Raw genomic sequence first — 26,323 nt, forward strand, 5'->3', positions numbered from 1 at the left:
AGAACTGCTTTCCTTCAAGAGACTGATAAAAATGGTTCTCCTTGGGCACCTGAGTGGCATCTGCCTTTGTCTTAGGTCATGATCCTAGGTCCTGGGATCAAGCCCCAAATGGGGCTCCCTGCACAGTGATGAGTGGGCTTCTGCCTCTGCTCCTCCCCTCTGCTCTATACTTTCTGTTCCTGGAATTCTCTTACTTGCTCTCTCAAATACATAAAATCTTTTAAAAAATAGTTCTTTTTGATGTGGAGTCATCATTCATGAAATGACTTGATTCCCTTGTTATTATATTGGTCATGTGGATATTAGGAAAAAGGAAACTGGGTATCTGAAACCTTTGAATCCAGTGCTTAGGGTTAATGCTATTTGTTTAGCTGAAGCATGTGTGCACGTGTGTGTGTGTGTGTGTGTGTGTGTGTGTTGTGGCAATTAAATTAATCTGTTTTTTTTTCTTTTTTTAAGTTTTTATTTTGATTCCAGCTAGTTAAAATAAAATATAGTGTAATATTAGATTCTGGTGTACAATACAGTAATTTATCACTCCCTTACAATACCTGATGCTCATTACAAGTGCACTCCTTAATTCCCATCAAACTATTTCACCCATCCCCCCACCCACTTCCCCTCTGGTAACCATCAGTTTGTTCTCTGTAGTTAAGAGTTTGCTTCTTAGTTTGCCTCTCTGTTTTTTTTCACTTGCTCATTTATGTTGTTTCTTAAATTCCACCTATATTTGAAATCATATGGTATTTGTCTTTATCTGAGTCTCTAATTTTGCTTAGAATACTACTCTCTAGCTCCATCCATGTCCTTGCAAATGGCAAGATTTCTTTCTTTTTAATGGCTATGTAATATTCCATTTTGTGTATCAAATTGTATATATATATTCCACCAGAGACCTCTCCAGAGAGATAAGTTTAGGGTTAAGGCTAGGGTATAGTTAGGGTTGGGGGTTAGGATTTGTGGTTGGGTTAGGATTAGGTCTTCACTTAGTATAATACTCTTTACCTTGATCCGTGTCTTTGCAAATAGCAAGATTTCATTTTTATGGCTGAGTATTGTTCCATCGTGTGTGTATGTGTGTGTGTGTGTGTGTTCCCCAAATCTTCTTTTTCCTGAGATGAAGGATTAGGGTTCAGTGTAAGACTAATATTAGGGCTAGGGTTAGAGTTAGGGCCAGGGTGAGTGAATGTGCCTATTTTCCTGCAGTTTAGAGACCTCTTCTCAGCAATCCATTTAGAATTAGAGTTAGAGTTGGGGGTTAGTCGTTAACAGTTAGGTGTTAGGGTTAGGATTAGGTTTAGAGCTAGGGATAGGGTTAGAATCAATCTATGTCCCTCATGTCCTGCAGTTCAGAGACCTCTCCAGAGGTTAGGTTTAGGGTCTGAATTCAGTTTAGAGGTAGAGTTTAGTAGTTATTGGTAAGGAATAGGGTTAGGTATAGGGACAAGGTTAAGATTAGGGTAAGGATTAGTGTTTGTGCTTGTGCTTGGCATCCTGCAGTTCAGAGACCTCTCCAGAGACAAACCTCAAGCTTCTTTTGGGGTGAGAATAAATAAGGCAGCCATCCATGGAGCTGAGGTACCGAGGGGACTTGGTGCTCTAGATACTCTTGGAGTGGAAATTCAATTGGTCATTCTGTTTCTGTTTCTTTTTGGTCTTTTTTACTTCCTTTTTTATTTAAATTCCTCTTAGTTAACATACAGTGTGATATTACTTTCAGGAGTAGAATTTACCAATTCAGTACTTACATACAATAGCCAGTGCTTAGCTCAATGAATGCCCTCCTTAGTTCCCATCACTTATTTAACCTATTCTGCTGCCCACCTCCACTCTGGTAATCAGCAGTTTGTTCTCTATTATTTAAGAGTGTGTTTCTTGGTTTTTATCTCATATTTTCCCCTCTATGTACATTTGTTTTGTTTCTTAAATTCTACCTCTGAGTGAAATCATATGGTATTTATTTTTCTCTGACTTATTTTGCTTAGCATAATACTTTCTAGATTCATTCACATTGCTGTGAATGGCAAGATTCCATTTGGTTTTATTGCTGAGTAATAACCCATTGTATGTGTATACCAACTCTTCTTTATCATTCATCAGTCAATGGATGTTTGGGCTCTTTCCATAATTTGGCTATTGTTGATAGTCCTGCTATAAATATTTGGGTACATGTATTACTTCAAATCAGCACTTTGTATCCTTTAGGTAAATACCCAGTAGTAAATTCAGCAATTGCTGGATCATTCTATTTTTAACTTTTAACTGGTAGTTCTATTTTTAACTTTTTGATGGACCTCCTTAATAATGTTTCTGAGTGACTGCACCAGTTTGCATTCCCGCCAACAGTGTAAGAGAGTTTCCCGTTCTCCAAATCCTTGCCAACACAGTTATTTCCTGTGTTGTTAATTTTAGCCATTCTGACTGGTGTGAGAGTATGTCTCATTGTAGTATTGATTTATATTTCTCTGATGATGAGTGATATTGAGCATTTTTCATGTTTCTCTTGGCCATCTAGATATGTTCTTTGAAAAAATGTTATTCATGTCTTCTGCCCATTTGTTAACCAGGTTATTTTTTTGGGTGTTGATTTTTATAAGTTGGTTATGTAATTTGGATACTGCCCCTTTATCAGATATGTCATTTGCAAATATCTCCTCCCTTTTATATGTTACCTTTTAGTTTTGTTTGTTGTTTCCTTTGCTATACAGAATCTTTTTATGTTGATGAAGTCTTAACAGTTAATTTTTGCTTTTGCTTCCCTTGCCTCAGAAGACATATCTAGTAAGAAGTTGCTATGGCTGATGTCAAAGAGGTTACTGTCTGTGTTCTCCTTTAGGATCTTGATGGTTTCTGGTCTCATATTTCCTTCTTTCATCCATTTTGAATTTATTTTTGTATATGGTATAAGAAAGTGGTCCAATTTCATTCTTTTGCATGCTACTGTCCAATTTTCCCAACACCATATGTTGAAGAGACTATCGTTTTCCATTGGATATTCTTTCCTGGTTTGTGGAATATTAATTGATCATATAGAGTTGTGGATTCATTTCTGGATTTTCTATTCTGTTCTATTGATCTATTTGTCCTTTTTTTTGTCCCAGTGCCATACAGTCTTGATCATTACAGCTTTCTAACATAACTTGATTGCCTTTGGTAATATAGACATTTTAACAATATTTGTTCTCCCAATCCATGAGCATGAAATATTTTTCCCAATTCTTTACTTTCTTTCATCAATGTTTCATAGTTTTCATAACCTCTTTGGTTATATTTATTTCTAGGTATCTTATGGTTTTTGATACAATTGTAAATGAGACTGATTTCTTGATTTCTTTTTGAGGATGACATTAGCTGTGGGTTTTTCATATATGGTTTTATGATATTGAGGTATGTTCCTTCTAATCCTACTTTGTTGGGGATTTGTTATGAATGGATATTGTATTTGATCAAATGCTCTGCATCACTTGAGATGATCATATTTTTTATCCTTTCTTTAATTAATGCTTTATATAATGCTGATTATGAATATTGAACCACCCTTGCAATCCAGGAATAAATCCCACTTGGTCGTAGTAAAAGTTTTTTTTTTTTTCATTTTAGGTTAATTTTTAAGTAATCTCTCTACCAAATGTGGGGCTCAAACTCACAACTCTGAAATCAAGGGTCACATGCTCTACTAACTGAGCAGGCCAGGAACTCCTGTTTTTTTTTTTTTTATTATTATCTTTTGTGGATTAGGTTTGCTAGTAGTTCAGTGAGAATTTTTGCATCTGTATTCATTTGTAATATTGGCCTGTAGTTCTCTTTTTAGTGGTGTCTTTGATTTTGGTATCAGAGTAATGCTTCCTCATAGAATGAATTTGGAAGTTTTCCTTTCTTTTCTATTTTTTGGAATAGTTTGAAAAGCATACATATACATATTAACTCTTCTTTAAAGACTTTGAATTTGCCTGTGAAGCCATCTGGTCCTGGATGTTGGGTTGTTGGCAGTTTTTTAAATGATTCAATTTCATTCAATTTCATTCCTGGTAATTGTTCTGTTCAAATTCAAATTTTCTATTTCTTCTTGTTTCAGTTTGTGTAATCTATATGTTTCTAGGAATTTTTTCATTTCCTCCAAGTTGTCTAAACTTTTGGCATAGTTTTTCATCATATTCTGTTATGATTGTTTATATCTCTGTAATGTTGTTATTTCTCTTCTGTTATTTGTGATTTTATTTATTTCAGTCATTTTTCTTTTTGATAAGTCTGGCTAGAGGTTTATCAATTTTATTAATTTTTTTCAGGAATGCAGCTCCTGGTTTCAGCTCCTTTTGTTTGTTTTAGTTTCTATATAATTTATTTCAAAGCAGTGTATAACTTTTGCTAGTTTTTAAAAATGAAACAGCCCTTTACTGATAAATAACTGCTATTAAATTTTAATCTATTCATATTTATTTTCATAACTGAAGCTTTTAAAAAATTAGCTTTTAATGAGTCATAATCTTAGTTTGAAAATATGAAGTAGTATTATCTTAAGCTTGCTCAGTAATCTTAAAGATTTTAATTTTAATTTGTTTATTGTGATAGTTTGCCATCTTGATTCTTCAGCCTGGCAGAATGGTATCATTTTCTCTGTTCTTTCTTCTTAGAAAACAAAATGCCTGGTAACTTCCAAAATGGACCAATAAGGCAGTAGAAATGAAGTTATCAAATTAATAGTCATCACATTTCTTTGGTCTTTATTAAGGTGCTTGGGTCTTGAAAGTAGTTCCCTTAGATCAAATTGCCTCTCACTATATTGCTTATCTCATATATCACAAACTTTTTAAAGTCCATGATCATGTCATCTATTTTAAAATTTTTCTTTCCTATGTATGTATGTATGATAGTATGATTTACTAAATGAATTAAAATGAGCAAAACTTGAGTGTAATTTATAGAGAAAAATATATCTTTATAAAATTAGAGAAAATGCATGGACATATATATGTGCTAACGTGTGTATAGCAAGAATGTCTTGAAACATGATTTTTACTTTTTAAAAAAATTCCTCTATTAGGTTTTTCTTGTTCGAAAGAAGACTGGTCCTGATGCTGGGCAGCTCTATGCAATGAAAGTGTTAAAAAAAGCTTCTTTAAAAGGTAGAAAATTACAAACCTTATTAAAATAGAATTTGAAAAAAATAGAATTTGATAAAGCTTGTTTTAAGACACATGCTGTGTATTGCTTGTATAAGTTGAATAGACTCAGTTTCCTTTAAACATTAGTAATTGTTACAGTTTTCTAACCTGTAAGTGATATTTCTAGGTTTGATATTGGCATATGCTTTAATTTAATGATACTGTACCCTGGTAAAAAAAATCATATAAAAAGTGACACATTTTATTTAATATTTAATATATTTAATATAAAGTAAACTTAGTAGGCTATATTCTTTTATTTCAAAATTCATATTTTTTCTCTTCACCTGTGCTGGTTTTGTATACTGAAAAATCACAACCACCTGGATAGAATTACATACACCATCTTCTAGGATGTGATAGCAATAACACTGTGCTCAGTTTTTATCAGAAAGTCATTTGAACAATTGGAGACCAATACATAATAAATACATGCTAGCCAAATACTTATTCATGTCACTTTAATCCATCTAGATCTAAACTGAATTTGATGACTTTCTGAGAATATGGTAATTACTGTCTAGGAATATATAGATTGCAAATTTAGGCACTTATAAAGTTATATTTTCATACTTTTATTTGGTGAATTATTGATGAGACTTCTACTGAAATTTTATATAGAGTAATATATTCTACCCTTCTATAATTTTTAGTTCGAGACAGAGTTCGGACAAAAATGGAAAGGGATATACTGGTGGAAGTAAATCATCCATTTATTGTTAAATTACACTATGGTATGTAATTTTTTTAATTTATGGAATTAGAGAATATTTCCTTTCAAACAGTAATATAACAAAATAAATACTTCAAATTATTTAATACATTTAACTATGTAAAATATATTTATCTGAAATAAGAATAAGAATAGCTTGCTTTGAATTGTATTTTCTGAATCTGTTGGTTAATTTGTCTAAGGTAATAAGATAGTATCTTCTGATTACTTGTCTGGTAATATTTCTTTACTCTGCTAGGCTATACCTTTAATGATCTTAGGCCCTAAACTGTGATAATTTATTCAAAACATCTGAAGTTTGGATGTGTTCCTCTTACATGTTCATAATGAGCATATTATTTTATTTCCTAGCTCTACTGAAGAGTACCATATAGTTATATTAGTCCCTTTGAGTTATTCTTTCTTATATTTGGGGGAGGAGGAATACCTGTAAGAAGCAGTAAATATAATGGCAAGAACATGAATTTGGAGTCAGACAGTTCTGAGTTTGAATCATGGCTCCATTGATAATTTAATGCATGTGTGAGATTGTGAAATTTGGCTTTTCTGGATAATTCAAAGGTATATGCATAATTAAATCACTTATACATTCTGTGATGTCACTTTAAGTTTTCAAGATTTAAAAAACTAGCAGCTATTGATTTTATTCTTAAGTAATTTTGAAAAATAATGTGTTAAGGTATATACTAAATTATTTTTATAGAAAGCCCTCAAGAAATTTCCATTCATTATTCTTTCACTCTCTGTTACCCTAAATCGAAAGTAGTAGTATCTAAAGTCCCCCTTCCTTGAATCACCAGGATGTCATTACATTAATAACTAAATACCAACTGTATGCAAAACAGTATTGAATGCAGTAGGCTCTAGAGGTGAAACAATCTCTGATCTTAAAAAACTTATAATCTCTTGGAACAAAGACAAATTAATTTTGTATAATTTAATTGTACAAATCAAAATGGAGTAAGTTCCATAGAGAGACATAAATAAAGAACAATGAAATCTCAAAAGTAGTAAGTAATTATTATTGAGAAGAGGATAAGGATGCTATAAAATGTGAAAAGAGAGAAATCTTAAACAGAGGAAAATTTAATGTAGGAGGTGGAATTTTTGTTGAGCTTGAAAGAATTAGTAGACTTTCGGTAGATAGGGAGGTAGAGTACAGGCAGTTTGCAATAGAACGTAATACTCCATAAATAAGGAAAATGACAGTAGAAGTCTCTGAGTAAAACCATATGTAAAGCTGATTATGTTCTAGGAAGGGGTTTATAACTATTTTAACACTAAATTCAATTTTGAGATAATGTTATACAATACTATTGAGCCATGTGAATAAATGCTTAATTCCTTTATAGTATTTAATGATAAAACTCTAAACATACATATTAATTAAAAATTATACTAAGCCTGTTAAGCCTTTAAGATTGTTCTGTTACTACATTCTAATTTATAATTAGCCTTTCAGACTGAAGGGAAGCTGTATTTAATACTGGATTTTCTCAGGGGAGGAGATGTCTTCACAAGATTATCCAAAGAGGTGGGTATCTGTTTGTAAATTTTTACTATATTTTATTGAAACAAAACTAAGAAAAATCATTTGTGTTCTGCTAATTAATTTTTCTATACAAATTTTAAATACTTATTCTGTTTGCTTCACTGCAAATATGTTAATGGCATTCTCTGTCTGCCTGTCATTTAGATCATTTCAATGTGCTTCTCATGATTTTATTAGACACAAGATCAATAAAATAAATGGATGAAGTAGATAGGGGCAAGCCTAGGATTTTGGCTACTCAAGCTACCAAAATACCTCTGGGAGTAGTTTTTAATTTATTCTAAAACAGCTTTATGGAGATATAATTGACATACAATGAATTGCATCTATTAGAGTATGTACTTTGATAGAATTTGACATTTGTATATATCTGTGAAATCATCATCACAAGATAATAAACTTATCCATCATTCCCAACCATTTTCTTGCACTCATTTGTAATGCCTCCTTCTGCCCTTCCTCTACTGAATCTGCTTTCTGTCACTGTTTGGTTTACATTTTCTAGGACTTTATATAAATGGAATTATATAGTGTCTATTCTTTTTGACTAGCTTATTTAACTAAGAATAATTATTGTGAGATTTAGCCATGGTGTTTTATGTATCAGTGGTTCATTCACTTTCATTGCTGAGTGGTATTCCACTGTATGGATATACCACGATTTGTTTATGCATGAACATATGATGGATATTTGGGTTTGCAATTTTTGGATATTACTAATAAAACTGCTATAAACATTAATGTTCAAATGTTTGTATGGACATATGTTTTTATTTTCATGGTTAAATACCTAGGAGAATAATGACTGGGCTATTTGGTAGGTGTATGTTTTAACTTATTTTAAAGACACTATCAAATTTTTTTCTAAGGTAGGATTATAATTTTTACAATCCCACCAGCAGCATATGAGAGTTTCAGTTGCTCCACATCATTGCCAACCCTTGATATGGTCAGTAGTCTTGTTTTTATTTTGGACATAAGTGTGTAGTGGTACCTTATTGTGGTTTTGAATTGCATAATCCTAATGACTAATGATGATGAGCATCTCTACATGCACTTATTTGGCATCTATTTATCTTCTTTGATAGCATGTCTGTTTAAATCTTTGGCTCATTTTTTATTAAGTTGTATTATTTATGAGTTTTAGGAGTCTTTATATATTTTGGATGGTAAGTCCTTTTATCATGTATGTTGTCTGCAAATATTTTCTTCTGGTCCATGGTTTGTCTTTTCATTCTCTTAACAGTGTCTTTCAAAAATCAGAAGTTCTTAACTTTGATGAAGCCCAACTTATAATTTTTTCTTTAATAAATTTGGTGTCCTATTTTAAGAATATTTGCCTAATCTCAGGTCACATAGGTTTTCTATGTTTTCTAGACATTTTGTAATTTTAGGTTTTACATTTAAGTTTATAATCCGTTTTGAGTTTATTTTAGCGTATGTCAAGGGGTATGCGTTGAAGTTGTAGTTCTTTTTTCTTTTTGCATATACATAGCCCATTGTTCTAGCATCGTGATTAGCAAAGTCTGCTTTCTTCATTGAATGATGTTGCATTTTGTTGAAAAATCAATTGACCATATATGTGAAAGTCTATTTCTGGACATTCTATTTTTTTCCATCAATCTATCTTTGTTTCACTACCACTTGATTTTTTAATTGCTGTACCCTTATAATATGTCGTAAAGTAAGGTAGAGTAAATCCTTGAGTTTTGCTCTTCTCTTTCAAAGTGGTTTTGGGTCTTCTGGGTCCTTTGTATTTCCGTATCAATTTTATTTATTTATTTTTTAATAAATTTATTTTTTATTGGTGTTCAATTTGTCAACATACAGAATAACACCCAGTGCTCATCCCGTCAAGTGCCCATCTCAGTACCCGCCACCCAGTCAACCCCACCCCCCCCAGCCCACCTCCCCTTCCACCACCCCTAGTTCGTTTCCCAGAGTTAGGACTCTTTCATGTTCTGTCTCCCCCGTATCAATTTTAAAATCAGCCTTTCACTTTCTACAAAAATCTTGCTGGGATTTTGACTGGGATTGCATTGAATCTATAGGTCAATGTGCAGATAATTGACATTTTGACAATATTGAATCTTCAATCCATGAATATAATATTTTTTCTCCAGCTTTTGAGTCTCCTTTAATTCCTCTCAGCAATTTCTTGTCATTTTCAGTGTATAGGTCTTGCACATTTTTAATCAGATTTATCTTTATGTATTTCCTTTTTAAAAATGCTATTGCAAATAGAGTTGCTTTCTTATTCATTTCATTTTTAAGTTGGATGGAAATACAGCTGACTTTTTTGCACATTGAACTTGTATTCCACAATTTAATTGAACTTACTTATTATATCTAACAGCTTTTGTGGGTAGATTCCATAGAATTTTCTACTTATAACCTACAAATAAGGAGATTTTGTTTTTTGTTTTTTGTTTTTTCCATTATGGGCATCATGTATTTCTTTTATTTGTCTTTGTTGCACTGGCTTGACCCTCCAGTTCAGTGTTCTGTAAAATTGATGAGCAGATATTCTTGCCTTATTTCTGATCATAGGGGAAAAGCATAATTTTAGCATAAGTTACAAAGTTCAGTATAGGTCTTTAACATGTTCTTTATGAGATTGTGAAAGTTCTCTTCTGTTACTAGATTGTTGAATTTTTATCAGGTATGTACATTCGATTTTGTAATATTCTTTCACATCAATTATTGAGATAATACTCATTTGAGTGTTAGACCTGTTACATTTAATGTGATTATTGATATGGCTGTGTTTAAATATCCAATTTTGCTGTTTGTGTGGAGTTTTTTTTTTGTCCCATCCATTCTTTATTTTTCCCTCTTTTTCTGCATTATTTTGTGTTAGTTTTGATGTACAACACAATGATTTGACACTTGTATACAATTCAAATTGATCACCACCATACTCTAGTTATTATCTGTCACCACAAAAAGTTACAAATTTTTTTCTTGTGATGAGAAATTTCAAGATCTATTCTCGTGGCATCTGTAAATATGCACTAAAATACCATTGTCTATAGCCACCATGCTGCCCACCACCTACCCATGACCTATTCATTTATCACAACAAAAATTTGTACCTACTAATCCCCCTTATCCATTTCCCTGACCCACCAGACATCCTTTCCCAGGCAGCCACCACTCTGTTCTCCATATCCATAACTTTTATTTAATTTTTATAATACACATATAAGTGAGATAAAACGGTATTTTTACTGGGGCACCTGGGTGGCTCAGTGGTTGAGTATCTGCCTTTGGCTCGGGTCATGATTCCAGGGTCCTGGGATCAAGTCCTGGATTGAGCTCCTGGCAGGGAACTTGCTTCTCCCTCTGCCTATGTCTGTCTCTCTCTGTGTGTCTCTCATGAATGAATAAATAAAGTCATTTTAAAATGGTATTTGTCACTCTGACTTATTTTACTTAGCATAACACATGGAGGGTCCACCCATGTTGTTATGAATGGCAAGATTTCCTTCTTTTATATGGCTAAATAACAATCCATTGTATATATACACTACATCTTCTTTATCCATTCATACATCATTGGGCATACATGATTTCTGTATATTGGCTCTTTGAAAGAATACTCCAGGGAACATAGGGGTGGACATATCTTTTCAAATTGGTGTTTTTATTTTGCTTCAATAAATGTCCAGTCCCAGAATTGCTAAATCATATGATATTTCTATTTTTGCTTTTTGAAGGAAACTTCATATATTGTTTTGCATATTTGCTATACCAATTTACATTAATACCTATAGTGCACAAGTGTTCCATTTTCTCTGCTTCCTCCTCAACACTTGTTATTTTTGATGATAGCTGTTCACTTTTGATGATAGCTGTTCTAACAGGTATGAGGTGATAATTCATTGTGGGTTTGATTTGTATTTCCCTGATGATTAGTGATATCTTCTTCAAAAATATGTCTATTCAGATCCTCTGCTCATTTTTTAAATTGAATTATTTAGGGTTTTTTTGGTGATGAGTTGCAGGAGTTCTTTGTATATTTTGAATAGTAATAACTTATCAAATTTGTGACTTGAAAATATTTTCTTCCATTTAGTACGTTGCCTTTTCATTTCATAGATGTGTTTCATTGCTGTGCAGAGGCTTTTTACTTTCATGTGGTTCCACTTGTTTATTATTGTTTTTGTTACCATTACTTTAGGAATCAGTTAAAAAGAAAAAGGCTTATGGCAAGTTTACTTCCTAAGTTTTCTTCCAGGAGATTTATGGTTTCAGATCCTACGTTTAACTCTTTAGTCCATTTTGGTTATTTTTTTGTGTATGGTATAAGAGAGTAGTCTAGTTTCGTTCTTTTCATGTGACTGTCCAGTTCTCCCATACCATTTATTAAGTAGACTATCTTTTCCCCCTTATATATATTTACCACATTTATAATAAAATAATTGACCATATTTAAGTGAGTTAATTTCTGTGCTCTTCTTTCTGTTCTATTGAGGCATATGTTTGTTTTTATGCCAATACCATATTGTTTTGATTACTATAGCTCTATAATATAGTTTTAAATCAGGGAGCTTGATGACAATTTTTATTTTTTCTTTATCAAGATCGCTTTGGCTATTTGGGGTCTTTTATGATTCCAAACAAATTTTATAATTGTTCATTCTATTCTTTTTTGAATAATGCCATTGGAATTTGGTACAGATTGCATTGAATTTGTCCATTTTTTGGCATTATGGACATTTTAAAAATATTAATTCTTCCAATACATAAGTATGGAATTATATTTCTATTTATTTGTGCCTTCAATTTTTTTCATCATTGTTTTATAGTTTTCAATGTAGAGATTTTTCACTTCTTTGGTTAAGTTTGTATCTAGATATTTTATTCTTTTTGATATAATGTAAATGGATATTTTTCTTAATTTATCTTTCTGAGAGTTCATTATTAGTTTGTAAAAATATAACAGAGTTTTGCATGTTGGTTTTGTACCTGCATTTTACTGACTTTGTTCATTAGTTCTAACATTTTCTAAATGGAGTTTTCTGTATTTTCTATGTACAAACTGATGCTGTCTGCAAATAGTGACAGTTCTACTTCTTTCCAGCTTGGATGACTTTTTTATTTCCTTTTCTTGCCTAATTGCTCTGGCTAGGATTTCTAATGCCTATGTGGAATAAAAGTGGAGATAGTGGACATGCTTGTATTGTTTCTGATCTTAGGAAGCTTTTCACAGTTGAATATGATGTTAGCTGTAGAATTATTATGTTGAAGTATGTTCCCTATACACCAACATTTTTGAGAGGTTTTATCCAAATGGATATTGAATTTTGTCACTTTTTCTGCATCTAGTGATATGATCATATAAATTTTATCTTTTATTCTGTTAATGTTGTATATCATGTTGATTGATTTGTGGAAGTAGAAGCATTGTTATATCCCTATAATAAATCACCTTCGATCATGATACATGATCTTTTTAATATATTTTTGAATTTGTTTGCTAATATTTTGTTGAGAATTTTTGTATCTATGTTTATTAGGGATATTGGCTGCCATTTTCTATGTTTTTCTATGTCTTTCTTTTTCTCCCTTTCCATTTTTAGTGTTCTGTGTGGTTTTGTTACCAGGATGAAATAATTTTGAAAACTTCACTTCCACTTCAATTTTTGAAATGGATCTAGGATAGTTATTATCTCTTCTTTAAGTGTTTGGTAAAATTCCCCTGTGAAGGTGTCTGGCTTTTGTTTGTCTATATTTTTTAATATAAAAGATTCAATTTTACTACTACTTAATTGGTTAGTTCAGATTTTCTTTTTTTCTTGATATAGTCTTGGGTTATTACAGGATTATAGGAATTTATCTTTTCTTCTAAGTAGTCCAAAATGTTGGCTTGTAATTGTTCATAGCAGCCTCTTATAATGTTCTATATTTCTGTGATAACGGTTGTAATTTCTCTTTCATTTCCCTTTTTTGGTTTTGTATTTTTAAAATGTTATTGTATTTAAATTCAATTAATTAACATGTAGTGTATCATTAGTTTGAGAGTTAGATTTCAGTAATTAATCAGTTGCATATACCACTCAGTGCTCATAACGTGATATCACGTACCATCCTTAATACCCATCACCCAGTTACCCAATCCTTTCACCCCCTGCCCCTTCAGCAACTCTCAGTTTGTTTCTTATAATTAAGAGTCTCTTATGTTTTGTCTCCCTCTCTGATTTTGTTTTATCTTATTTCTCCCTCCCTTCCTCTATGATCCTCTCTGTTCTTTTCTTTAAATTCCACATATAAGTGAAATCATTTGATAACTGTCTTTGTGTTATTAACATATTTAGCTTACCATAATACTTTCTAGTTCCATCCACATTATTGCAAATGGTAAGATTTATTTTTCTAGATATCTGAATAGTATTCCAGTGTGTGTGTGTGTGTGTGTGTGTGTATGAATCTCATCTTCTTTGTGCATTTATCCATTGAGAAACATCTGGGCTCTTTTGATAGGTTGGCTATTGTGGAAATTGCTGCTATAAACATTGGAGTACAGGTACCCCTTAAGATCACTATGTTCATATGCTTTTGATAAATAGATAATAGTGAAATTCCTGGGTCATACAGTAGCTCTATTTTTTAACTATTTGAGGAAACTCCATACTGAGAGTGTCTATGCTAGCTTACATTCCCACCAACAGTGTAAAAGGGTTTCCCTTACCCTGCATCATTGCTAGCATCTGTTGTTTCCTGACTTGTTAATTTTAGCCATTCTGACTGGTGTGAGGTGGTGTCTCATTGTGGTTTGGATTTGTATTTCCCTAATGCCAAGTAGTGTGGAGCATTTTTTCATGCTTCTGTTGGCCATTTGTATGCCTTCTTTGAAGAAATGACTGTTCATGTCTTCTGCCCATTTGTAGACTGTATTATTCGTTTTGTGGGTGTTGAGTTTGATAAGTTCTTTATAGATAGATGCAAGCCCTTTATCTGATGAGATATTTGCAAATATATTTTCCTATTCTGTAGGTTGTCTTTTGGCTTTGTTGGCTATTTAATTTGCTCTGCAAGAGTGTCTTATTTTTTTTATGAAGTCCCAATAGTTTATTTTTGCTTTTGCTTCCCTCGCCTTTGGTGAAGTATCTAGCAAGAAATTGCTGTGTCCTAGGTCAAAGAGCATGCTGCCTGTGTTCTCCACTAGAATTTTGATGGATTTCTGTCTCATATTTAGATTTTTCATCCATGTTCAGTTTACCTTTGCATATGGTGTAACATAAAGGTCAACTTATTTATCTACTTGTGCCTGTCCAATTTTCTCAACACCATTTGTTTGAAAACACTTTTTATCTAATGGATATTCTTTCCTGCTTTGTTGATGATTGGTTGACCATAGAGAGTTGAGGGTCCATTTTGGGATTCTCTCTTCTGTTCCATCGATCTATGTGTCTGCTTTTGTGCCAGGACCACACTGTCTTGATGATTACAGCCTTGTATGTAATATAGCTTGAAGTCAGTAATTGTTATGCTATGAGGTTTGGATTTCTTTTTTAATATTACTCTGGCTATTTGGGGTCTTTTATAGTTCCATACAAATTTTAGAATTATTTTTCCCAGGTCTGTGAAAAATCTTGATGGAATTGGTATTTTGATAGGGTAAATGATATATGTAGATTGCTCTGGGTAGCATAGACATTTTAACAATATTTGGTCTTCCAATCCATGAGTATGGAATGTTTTCCTATTTCTTTGTGTCTTCCTCTATTTCTTTCATAAGTGTTCTATCATTTTCAGAGTACAGATCCTTTACCTCTTTGGTTAGGTTTATTCCTAGGTATTGTATGGTGTTTGGTAAAATTGTAAATGGGGTCAATTTCTTAAGTTCTATTTTTTTTGCCTCCCTATTAGTGTGTAAAAATGCAACTAATTTCTGTGATTGATTTTATATCCTGCCACTATGCTGAATTCCTGTGTGACATCTAGCAATTTTGGGGCAGAGTCTTTCAGGTGTTCCATGTAGTTTGTCATGTCATTGCGAAGAATGAGAGTTTGACTTCTTTGCCAATGTGGATGTATTTTATTTCTTTTTGTTATCTGATTGTTGAAGCTAGGACTTCCAGTACAATGTTGTACAACAGTGGTGGGAATGGTCATCCCTGTCATGTTCCCGGCATTATGGGAAAAGCTCTCAGTTTTTCCCAGTTGAGAATCATATTTGCTGTAGGCTTCTCATACATGGCTATTATGATATTCAGTTATGTTCCCTCTATCCATACACTGGAGAGTTTTAATCAAGAAAAGATGCTATATTTTGTCAACTGCTTTTTCTGTATCTATTGAGAGAATCATATGATTCTTGTCCTTTCTTTTATTAATGTGTTGAATTGCATTCATTGATTTGTGAATCTAAAACCACCCTTGCAGCCCAGGAATAAATCCCACATGGTCGTGGTGAAGAATCCTTTTATTGTATTGTTGCATCTTACTGGCTAGTAACTTGGTTGAGAATTTAGGCATCCATGTTTATCAGGGATACTGGTTTGTAATTTTCCTTTTTGGTGAGGTCGTTGTTTTGGGGATCAAGGTAATGGTATCCTCATAGAATGAATTTGTGAGTTGTCCTTTCATTTCTATTCTTTGAAACAAGTTCAGAAGAATAGGTATTATTTCTTCTTTATCTTTTAAAGGTTTTATTTATTTATTCTTGACAGACACACACACACACACACACACACACACACACACACACACACAGAGAGAGAGAGAGAGAGAGAGACAGGCAGAGAGAGAAACAGGCTCCATGCAGGAAGCCCGACATGGGACTCAATCCCCAGTCTCCAGGATTACACCTTGGGCTGAAGGTGGTGCTAAACCACTGAGCCACCGGGGGTGCCCTAATTCTTCTTTAAATGCTTGGTAGAATTCCCCTGGGAAGCAATTCCATCCTCAACTCTTATTTGTTTGGAAATTTTTAATTACTATATCAATTTCCTTCTGGTTATGAGTGTGCTCAGGTTTTCTATTTCTTCTTGTTTCGTTATTGGCAGTTGATATGTTTCTAGGAATCCATCCATTTCTTCCAGATTACCTAATTTGCTGGCATATAGTTGTTCATAATATATTCTTCTAATTGTTTGCATTTCTCTGGTATTGGTTGTGATGTTTCCTTTTTCATTTAAGATTTTATTAATTGGGTTCCTTTCTCTTTTTTTGATGTTTGGCCAGGAGTTTATCAATCTTCTTAATTCTTTCAACAAACCAGTTCCTAGTTTTGTTTATCTGTTCTACTGTTCATTTAGTTTCTATTTCATTAATTTCTGCTCTAATATTTATGATTTCGCCTCTTTTCCTGAGATTAGCCTTTATTTGCTATTCTGTTTCCAGCTCCTTTAGGTGTAAGGTTAAGTTGTATATTTGAGACTATCTTATTCTTGAGAAAGGCCTCTATTGTTCCATTCTTCCCTCTTAGGACCTTCTTTGCTGCATTCCAAAGATTCTGAAATGCTATGAGAAAAATAGGCCAATACTGCTGCTTTATTATTTGTGTGTAGGAATGAAACACGTTTCTTCACATGTATTTCATATCCTGCAACTTCACTGACGTTGTTTATCAGTTATAGTGTTTTTCTGGTGGAGGCTTTCTGATTTTCATCTGATAGAGTATCATCTCAACTGCAAATACTGAAAGTTTTATGTCTTCCTTGATGATTTATATTCATTTTATTTCTTTTTGTTTTCTGATTATTGTGTCTAGGACTTCCAGTAATATACTGAATAAAAGTGGTAAGAGTGGACATACTTTTCTTATTCCTGATTTTAGGGGAAAAGTTCTCAGGTTTTCCCCATTGAGTATTATGTTTGCTGTGAGTTTTACATATAAACCCTTTATTATGTTCCAGTATGCCTCCTCTAGACCTAGTATGTTGAAATTTTTTTTTTTTTATCAAGAATGGACATTGTAAGAGGCGAGGCAAGATGGCGGAAGAGTAGGATCCACAAGTCACCTGTCCCCACCAACTTACCTAGATAACTTTCAAATCATTCTGAAAACCTACGAATTCAGCCTGAGATTTAAAGAGAACAGCTGGAATGCTACGTGAGAAGAGTTACCGCTTCTATCAAGGTAGCAAAAGGGAGGAAAATAAACAAATAAAAAAGCATCCAAGGGGGTGGGGCCCCCATGAGGACCGGGCTAATAAGGCTGGGTGGCGAGAGCCTCCAGGACAGGAAAGCCCAGTCCCGGAGAAGCAGGAACTTTACCAATCTTCCTGGATGAAAGGCGCTCGCAGGGAACTCGGGCAGGATCCCAGGAGGAGCAGTGGAGCCCCCAGGTTCCCGGGATCACTAACAGAGGAAGTGTGCCCCTGGGGAGAGCCCGCCACACACCACGGGCGAGCTCCCTAAAGGGCTGGCGGATGCACCCGGAGGGGCCCTGGAAATAGCTCCGGGAGCAGCCCAGGCAGCAGCTCAGGCAGTGGCTCCCCTTGGAGGGGGCTGCATGGCCCCAGGAGCAGCTCAGGCGGCAGCTCAGGTGGATGATCTGCACAGAGGGGCCTGTGGAGTCCCAGCAGTGCAATTCCAGTGGCGCAGGCCCTGTAGCACAAGGCGCCAGGGGACACAGCCCAGGATCCAGTGCTCCCCTTGGGACAGACAGAGGCTGTGAGGACATAGGACAGTGAGGATGTTCCTGCTGCCAGGCGGCCCCGAGCTGTGCAGATCAGCGCCCCTCGCCCCTGGAGCATCCAGGCCCCTGTGGACTGGGAGACTACGGTAGTTACTCCTGGAGCTGACTCTAGAGCTGGAGAGCTGGCAGCCACCACTGTTGTTCCTCCTGCTGTCACCATGTGCATGGGAATGAGCTTGGCAACCAAGGAGCAGGGGCATCACAGGATAAACAGTTCTCACTGAACCATGCATCTGGCAGGGGGCGGGGCAGCTCCCCTAGGTGCACACACCTGAGAATCAGCACAGCAGGCCCCTCCCCCAGAAACCAGCTGGGAGGACAGGGGAAGAACAAGTTCTTAACCAAGCAGTGCTGGAAAGCTCCAGGGGAATTCCAGGGACTTGCAATATATAGATTCACAGGATACCCCTCCTTGTTTTTTGTTTTTGTTTGTTTGTCCCCCCTTTTTTTTCTTCCCTTTTCCAGTACAACTTGTTTTTAGCTACTCTGAACTAAGCAAAATGACTAGAAGGAATAACTCACCAAAGGAAAGAATCGGAGTACTCTCTCCCACAGAATTACAGAAGTTAGATTACAATTCGATGTCAGAAAGCCAATTCAGAAGCACAATTATAAAGCTGCTGGTGGCTCTGGAAAAAAGCATAAAGGATTCAAGAGACTTTATGACTGCAGAATTTAGATCTAAACAGGCCAAAATTAAAAATCAATTAAATTAGATGCAATCCAAACTAGAGGTCCTAAACGATGAGGGTTAATGAGGTGGCAGAAAGAGTGAGTGACATAGAAGACAAGTTGATGGCAAGGAAGGAAGCTGAGGAAAAAAGAGAAAAACAAATAAAAGACCATGAGAAAGGTTAAGGGAAACAAATGACAGTCTCAGAAGGAAAAATCTACGTTTAATAATTGGGATTCCAGAGGGCGCCAAAAGGGACAGTGGACCAGAAAGTGTATTTGAACAAATCATAGCTGAGAACTTCCCTATCTTGTGGAGGGAAACAGGCATTCAGATCCAGGAGAGAGATGCCTCCCTAAAATCAATAAAAACCATTCAACACCCCGACATTTCCTAGTGCAACTTGCAAATTCCAAAGATAAAGAGAAGATCCTTAAAGCAGCAAGAGAAATAAATCCCTAAACGTTATGGGTAGAAGTATTAGGTTAACAGCAGGCCTCTCCACAGAGACCTGGCAGGCCAAAAGGGACTGGCAGGATATATTCAGGGTCCTAAATGAAAAGAACATGCAGCCACGAATATTCTATCCAGCAAGGCTCTCATTCAGAATATAAGGAGAGGTAAAGAGCTTCCAAGATAGGCAGAAATTGAAAGACTATGCGACCACAAAACCAGCTCTGCAAGAAATATTAAGGGGGACTCTGTAAAAGAAAGAGGAAGTCCAAGGAAACAATCCACAAAAACAGAGACTGAATAGGTATTATGATGACACTAAATTCATATCTTTAAATAGTAACTCTGAACGTGAATGGGCTTAATGACCCCATCAAAAGGCGCAGGGTTTCAGACTGGATAAAAAAGCAAGACCCATCTATTTGCTGTTTACAAGAGACTCATTTTAGACCTAAGGACACCTCCAGCCTAAAAATAAAAGTTTGGAGAATCATTTAACATTCAAATGGTCCTCAAAAGAAAGCAGAGGTAGCCATCCTCATATCAGTTAAATTAAAGTATATCCCGAAGACTGTAGTAAGATCTGAAGAGGGACACTCTATCATACTTAAAGGATCTATCCAACAAGAGGACCTAACAATCATTAATATTTATGCCCCTAATGTGGGAGCTGCCAAGTATATCAATCAATTAATAACCAATGTTAAGACATACTTAGATAAAAATACACTTATACTGGGAGACTTTGGGATAACGTTTAATTTATCTGATATGAGGATTGCTACCCCTGCTTTCTTTTGAGGACCATTTGAATGGTAAATGGTCTCTCTTTTACAGAGACCCCATTAATATTTATTGCAGAGCTGCTTTGGTGGTCACATATTCTTTCAGTTTCTGCCTATCTTGGAAGCTCTTTACCTCTCCTTATATTCTGAATGAGAGCTTTGCTGGATAGAGTATTCTTGGCTACATGTTCTTCTCACTTAGGATCCTGAATATATCCTGCCAGCCCCTTTTGGCCTGCCAGGTCTCTGTGGAGAGGCCTGCTGTTAACCTAATACTTCTACCCATATAAGTTAGGGATCTCTTGTCTCTTACTGCTTTAAGGATTTTCTTTATCTTTGGAATTTGCAAGTTTCACTATTAAGTATTGAGGTGTTGAATGGTTTTTATTGATTTTAAGGGGTATCTCTCTATCTCCTGGATATGAATGCCTGTTCCCTCCCCACGTTAGGGAAGTTCTTGGCTTTGATTTGTTCAAATACACTTTCTGGTCCACTGTCCCTTTCGGTGCCCTCTGGAATCCCAATTATTAAACGTAGATTTTTCCTTCTGAGACTGTCATTTGTTTCTCTTAACCTTTCTCGTGGTCTTTTAATTGTTTTTCTCTTTTTTCCTCAGCTTCCTTCCTTGCCATCATCTTGTCTTCTATGTCACTCACTCTTTCTGCCACCTCATTAACCCTCATCGTGTAGGACCTCTAGTTTGGATTGCATCTAATTTAATTGATTTTTAATTTTGGCCTGTTTAGATCTAAATTCTGCAGTCATGAAGTCTCTTGAATCCTTTATGCTTTTTTCAGAGCCACCATTAGGTATAATTGTGCTTCTGAATTAGCTTTCTGACATCGAATTGCAATCCAAATTCTGTAACTCTCTGGGAAAGAGTATGGTTTCTGATTCTTTTTTTTTTTTTTCGTGCGTTCTTTCTAGCCATTTTGCTCAGTCCAGTGTGGTTAAGAACGAGTTGTAATGGAAAAAGGAAGAAAAAAAAAAAAAACAAGAGAGAAAAATTAAAAACAAACAAAAAAACAAGGAGGGGTATCCTGTGATTCTGTATACTGTAAGTCCCTCGACTTCCCCTGGAGCTTTCCAGCTCTGCTCAGTCAAGAATGTGCTCTTTCCCTGTCATTCCAGCTGGTCTTCTGGGGGAGGGTTCTGCCATACTGATTCTCAGGTATGTGCACCTGGGGGAGCTGCCCCACCCCCTGTTAGGAGCACGGCTCAGTGGGAGTTTTTAATCCTGTGAGGCCCCTGTTTTCTGGTTGCTCCCTTTTGTCCCAGGCAGAGGGTGACACTAGGAGGAACAATTCCACTAGCAGCGGCCAGCTCTCCAGATCTGGAGTCAGCTCCCGCAGTAACTACAGCAGCTCCCAGTCCACACTGTCTTGGATGCTCCCAGGGACAGGGGTCACTGAGCTGCACAGCTTGGGGTCGCCCAGTGTTGGCGGAATCCTCCTTGCTGTCCTGTGCCCTCCCAGCCTCCGTCTGTCCCGAGGGGAGTGCACGATCCTGGGCTGTGTCCCCTGGCACACTGAAATCAGGGACCTGCACCGCTGGAATTGCGCTCCCAGGGCCGTGCAACCCCGTCCACCTGGAGCCGCTGCCTGAGCTGCTCCCGAGGCCTCGCTGTGTGCATGCTCCAGGCCTTTACCAAGATCGGCCTACCGTCTGTGGTGCAGTCTCCCCCGGGGCGTGCTTCCTCTGTTAGTGACCCCGGAACCTGGAGGCTCCACTGCCCCTCCTTGGATCCTGCCCAAGTTGTCTGTGAGCGCCTTTCCTACCGGGAAGAATCTGGTGCGGATTTTAAAAGTTCCTGCTTCTCCGGGACTGGGCTTTCCTGTCCCGGAGGCGTTCACAGTCAGGCTTTAGCCTGGTTCCTCGCAGGGGCCCCTCCCTCACTTGATCCTTTTTTACTTTTTTCCCCACCTTCCTACCTTGTTAGAAGAGCAAACTCTTCTCTCTGTAGCATTCCAGCTGTTCTCAGGCTGAATTCATATGTTTTCAGTATGATTTGAAAGTTATCTAGGTAAGTTGGTGGGGACACATGACTTGGGGACCCTACTCTTCCGCCATCTTGCCTCGCCCCGTTTTTATGTTTAAAGTGAGTCTCTTGTTGGCAACATATAGGTGGGTCTTGTGGTGTTTCTTTTTTAAATCCATTCTGACACTGTACACCTTTTGATTCAAGTTTTAATCCAATTACATTCATCATAATTATTTATAGATATGTACTTAGTGCCATTTTATCGCTTGTTTTCTCATTGTTTCTAGAGATTTTTTTCTGTTTCATTCTTGCCTTTTTGACTTTGGTTTTCTTTCCACTCAAAGAGCTGCCTTTATTATGTCTCATAGAGCTGGTTTAGTCATCACAGTGTCCTTTAGTTTTTGTCTAGGAAACTCTTTATCTCTCCCTCTATTTTTAGTGATAGCCTGGAAGGATATTCTTGACTGCATATTTTTCCCACTCACTACTTTGAATATATCATGCCTCTTTCTTCTGGCTTGCCATGTTTCTGTTGAAAGATCTGCAGCTAGTTTTATGAGTCTTGTGAGTTGGGGACTGTTTTTGTCTTGCTACTTTTAAGATTTTTTTCTTTGTCACTATATTTTGCAAATGTAACTACAGTATTGTTGATGTTGGCCTACTTTTGTTGAATTTGATGGGAGATCTCTGCCTTCTGGACCTAGATGTCTGTTTCTTTCACCATATTAGTGATGTTTTTAGCTATTATTTCATGAAATAATTTTTCTATCCCCTTTTCTCTCTCTTCTTTCCTTGGGACTCCTGTGATATAAATGCAATTATGTTTGATGGAGTCCCTAAGTTCCCAAAGTCTCTACTTGTGTTCTATAATTTTTTTCCTCTGTTTTGCTCAGTTTCATAGTTTTCCATGCTTTTATCTTCTGTAAAAAAGATGCTTTTTCATGCTTGTTTTCATTGCATCTAGTCTATTCCAAATCTCGGTTGTTGCATTTTTCATTTCTGAGAATTGTTTTTGGCTCTTTTACATCTGCAAGAAGAAACTCATGAAGTCCTACATTCTTTCCTCAAATCCAGCTCACATCCTTAGTTTGTTGCTTTAAATTCACCGTCAGGCATGTTACTTCTATCTGTTTCACTGAGGTCTCTATGACCTTTTCTTACTGTTTCATTGGGATGATGGCACCTTCTGGATCCTTTGTCTCTGGAGATGTATCTTCTTGAATACTACCTATCAGAGACATGCTCTAAGATGAGCGAATAATCTCCCTACTCTTGGTTTCAGAAGTTCCTTAGATTGTTCCATCTGCCCCCTGGCTCTGATTGTTTGTCTGATTTCTCTCCAGGAGTAGGGCAGTACCCTCAGGGCTCTATCCTAGCCAAGCCCACAGACCTTTAAAACTCCAGTTTTCAAGCCTCCTGGTTCCAAAAACTCAAGAAAATAAACCCCTCTCATTTACCCAGCCAGTGGCTTTAAGAAAGTGTTCTACTTGAGCACTGTGTGCTCATGTCTATCTCCCCTTTCTATTATTTTTCCCCATTTTCATAGTACTCTCTTAAAATTGTTTTTATTTGTGTGATTTGGGATGTTATTTCTCCTCTTTCATTTGTAATTTTTTTATTTTAATTTTTTTTATTTTTTGATGAGCCTGGCTAGAAGTTTATCAATTTTCTTGACCTCAGGGAACCAAATCCTGATTTCATTTATCTGTTGTATTGCTTTTTTTGCTTTCTATGTCATGTATTTCTGCTCAAGTATTTATTATTTTCTTCCTTCTACTAGTTTTGGTTTTTGTTTGTTCTCTTTTTCTGGCTGTTTAAGGTATAAGGTTAGGTTGTTTATTGGTGATTTTTCTTGCTTCTTGCAGTTGGCCTTTATTGCTATTACCTTCCCTCTTATACATGCTTTTGCTGCATCTAAAAGATTTTGGATCATTGTTTTCCCTTTTATTTGTTTCCCCATAATTTTTGAAATCTTCTTGAATTTTTTGGTTGACACATTCGTTATTTAGTAGCATGTCATTTAACCTTAATGTTTTCATGCTCTTTCCAGATTTTTCTTGTGGTCGATTTCTAGTTTCATAGTGTTATAGTCAGAAAAGATGTATGGTATGACTGTAATATTTTTCAATTTGTTAATATTTGTTTTGTTGCCTAATATGTGATCTGTTCTGGAAAATATTTCATGTGTACTTGAAAAGAATGTGTAGTATGCTGTTTTATTTTGGAATGTTCTGAATATATTTGTTATATCTGTCTGAATCTGTGTGTCATTCAAAGCTACTATTTCCTTCTTGGTTTTGTTTAGAATATTTGTCAGTCAATGTCAGTGGGGCGTTAAAGTCCACTACTGTTGTATTACTATCAATGTGTTTCTCTTAAGTTTGTTAACTATTTTATGTATTTGGGTGTTCCCATCTTCAGTGCATAAATATTTGCAGTTATTACATCTTCTTGGTGGATTTTCTTCTTTATTACTATATAGTTTCTTTGTTGTTATCCACTGTTTTAAAGTCTTTTTGTTTGATATAAATATTTCTATCCCAGCTTTCTTTTGGCATCCATTTGTATGGTGTTTCTCCGTCCTCACACTTTCAACATTTAGGTTTCAAATGAGTCTTTTAGGGAGTTTATAGATCGTTTTTTTTTATTCCCTCTGTCACCCTATACCTTTTTATTTGAGCATTTAGTCCATTTATATTCAAAGTAATTTTTGGTAGGTATGTATTTATTGCCATTTTGTTATTTGTCCATGCCTTCACTTTTAGTCTGTGTATACTTACCCTGTGTGTGTGTCCTTAGGTTTAAAATGAGTCTCTTGTAGACAGCATATAGATGGGTCTTGTTTTATATTTATTCAGCCACTCTGTGTCCTTTGATTAAAAAAATCCATTTATATTTAAATAATTATCGATAAGTATGGTACGTACTGCCATTTTGTTAATTATTTTCTAGCTCTTTTATGGTTTCTCTCTTTTTCTTCTTCTTCTCTTTTCCTTTGTGGTTTGATGATTTTCCTCAGTGTAACACATACATGCCTTTGTTAGTATCTTTTTTATCTACTATAAGTTTTTGCTTTTTGGTTACCATGGGGCTCACATATAAAAGCCTTTCTCTGTTTCCCTCTTTCTCCCTTTCTTCCTTTTTCTCCTTCTCTCTTCTTCTTTCTCCCTCTCTCTTTCTCCCTCTCTTTATACATATGTATTTTATAATGTTTTACTCCTTATGCCACATTTTATGTTTTTGATGTAACATTTTACATCCTTTTATTTTGTATATCACTTAACTGATTATTGTATTTATCTTTATTTTTACTACTTGTGTCCTTTATTTTTACAAAGGTAAACAATTAATCCCCTACCCTTATTATATACAGTCCCTCATTATCTGCAATTTCTTTTCTTTGTTTGGTTTCATTTACCCATGGTCCAGAGGCAGATAATCCTACTTAAGACATATCCTCAGAAGGTCAATATTAGGTTAATGCTATGGCATAATGCCTATATTATTCCATTTAATTCATCTAACATCACTAGGCATTTTATCATCTCAGATCATCACAAGAAAAAAGGGTGAGTGCAGTACAGTAATTATTTTGAGAGATACAGAGACTGCATTCATGTAACTTTTGTTATAGCATAATGTTTGAATTGTTCTTGTTTCATTATGTTATTGTTGCTCATCTCTTACTATGCTAAAATTAAGTTAAACTTTATCATAGATTTGTATGCATTGAAAAAATATAGTATATACAAGGTTTGGTACTACTTTTAGCCTCAGGACTATGTTGAAACATATCTCTTGCCAAAAAGGGTGGGGGACTCCTCTATTTACTTTTACTAGTGAGAGTTAAAATTTCACATATTTTCTTGTTAGTAATTAACACATATGTTTTTTTTCTACTTAAAGAAATCTCTTGTCATTTTTTATAAGGCCAATTTAGTGGTGATGAACTCTTTGGCTTTTTCTTGTCTGGAAAACTCTTTATTTTTTCTTCAATTCTAAATGCTGATCTTACTGGATAGAGTATTCTTGTAAGGTTTTTGTTTTCCTTTCAGGCTTTTGAGTATATTGTGCTACTCTCTTCTGGCCTGCAAATTTTCTGTTGAAAAAATCTATTGATAGTCCTATAAGGGTCCCTTGGTGTAATAAGTCATTTTTCTCTTGATGATTTTAAGATTTTCTCTTTATTTTTAACTTTTGAAATTTTATTTATGTGTCTTTTGGTCGATCTTTTTTGGGTTTTTCTTATTTGGAACTCCGTGAGCTTCCTTTATCCAGATGTTTCCTTCCCCAGGTTACAGAAGTTTTCAGCTGTTGTTTCTTCAGATAAATT

General features: G+C 35.3%; 1 protein-coding gene across 5 annotated transcripts in view; it reads left to right on the forward strand.

Annotated features, from left to right (window-relative positions):
- The window catches only part of RPS6KA6 (ribosomal protein S6 kinase A6), a 195,577-nt gene that overhangs the window by 91,968 nt on the left and 77,286 nt on the right, over nucleotides 1-26,323 (forward strand). For all 5 annotated transcript variants that reach the window (XM_072815168.1, XM_072815167.1, XM_072815166.1 and 2 more), the window contains 3 exons: nucleotides 5,042-5,123; nucleotides 5,816-5,896; nucleotides 7,350-7,429. In XM_072815168.1, the coding sequence (XP_072671269.1) occupies nucleotides 5,042-5,123; nucleotides 5,816-5,896; nucleotides 7,350-7,429 (243 nt within the window). The remainder of the gene's footprint in view (nucleotides 1-5,041; nucleotides 5,124-5,815; nucleotides 5,897-7,349; nucleotides 7,430-26,323) is intronic.

This window comes from Canis lupus, chromosome X (assembly GCF_048164855.1).
Source record: "Canis lupus baileyi chromosome X, mCanLup2.hap1, whole genome shotgun sequence".
Taxonomy (NCBI): domain Eukaryota; kingdom Metazoa; phylum Chordata; class Mammalia; order Carnivora; family Canidae; genus Canis; species Canis lupus.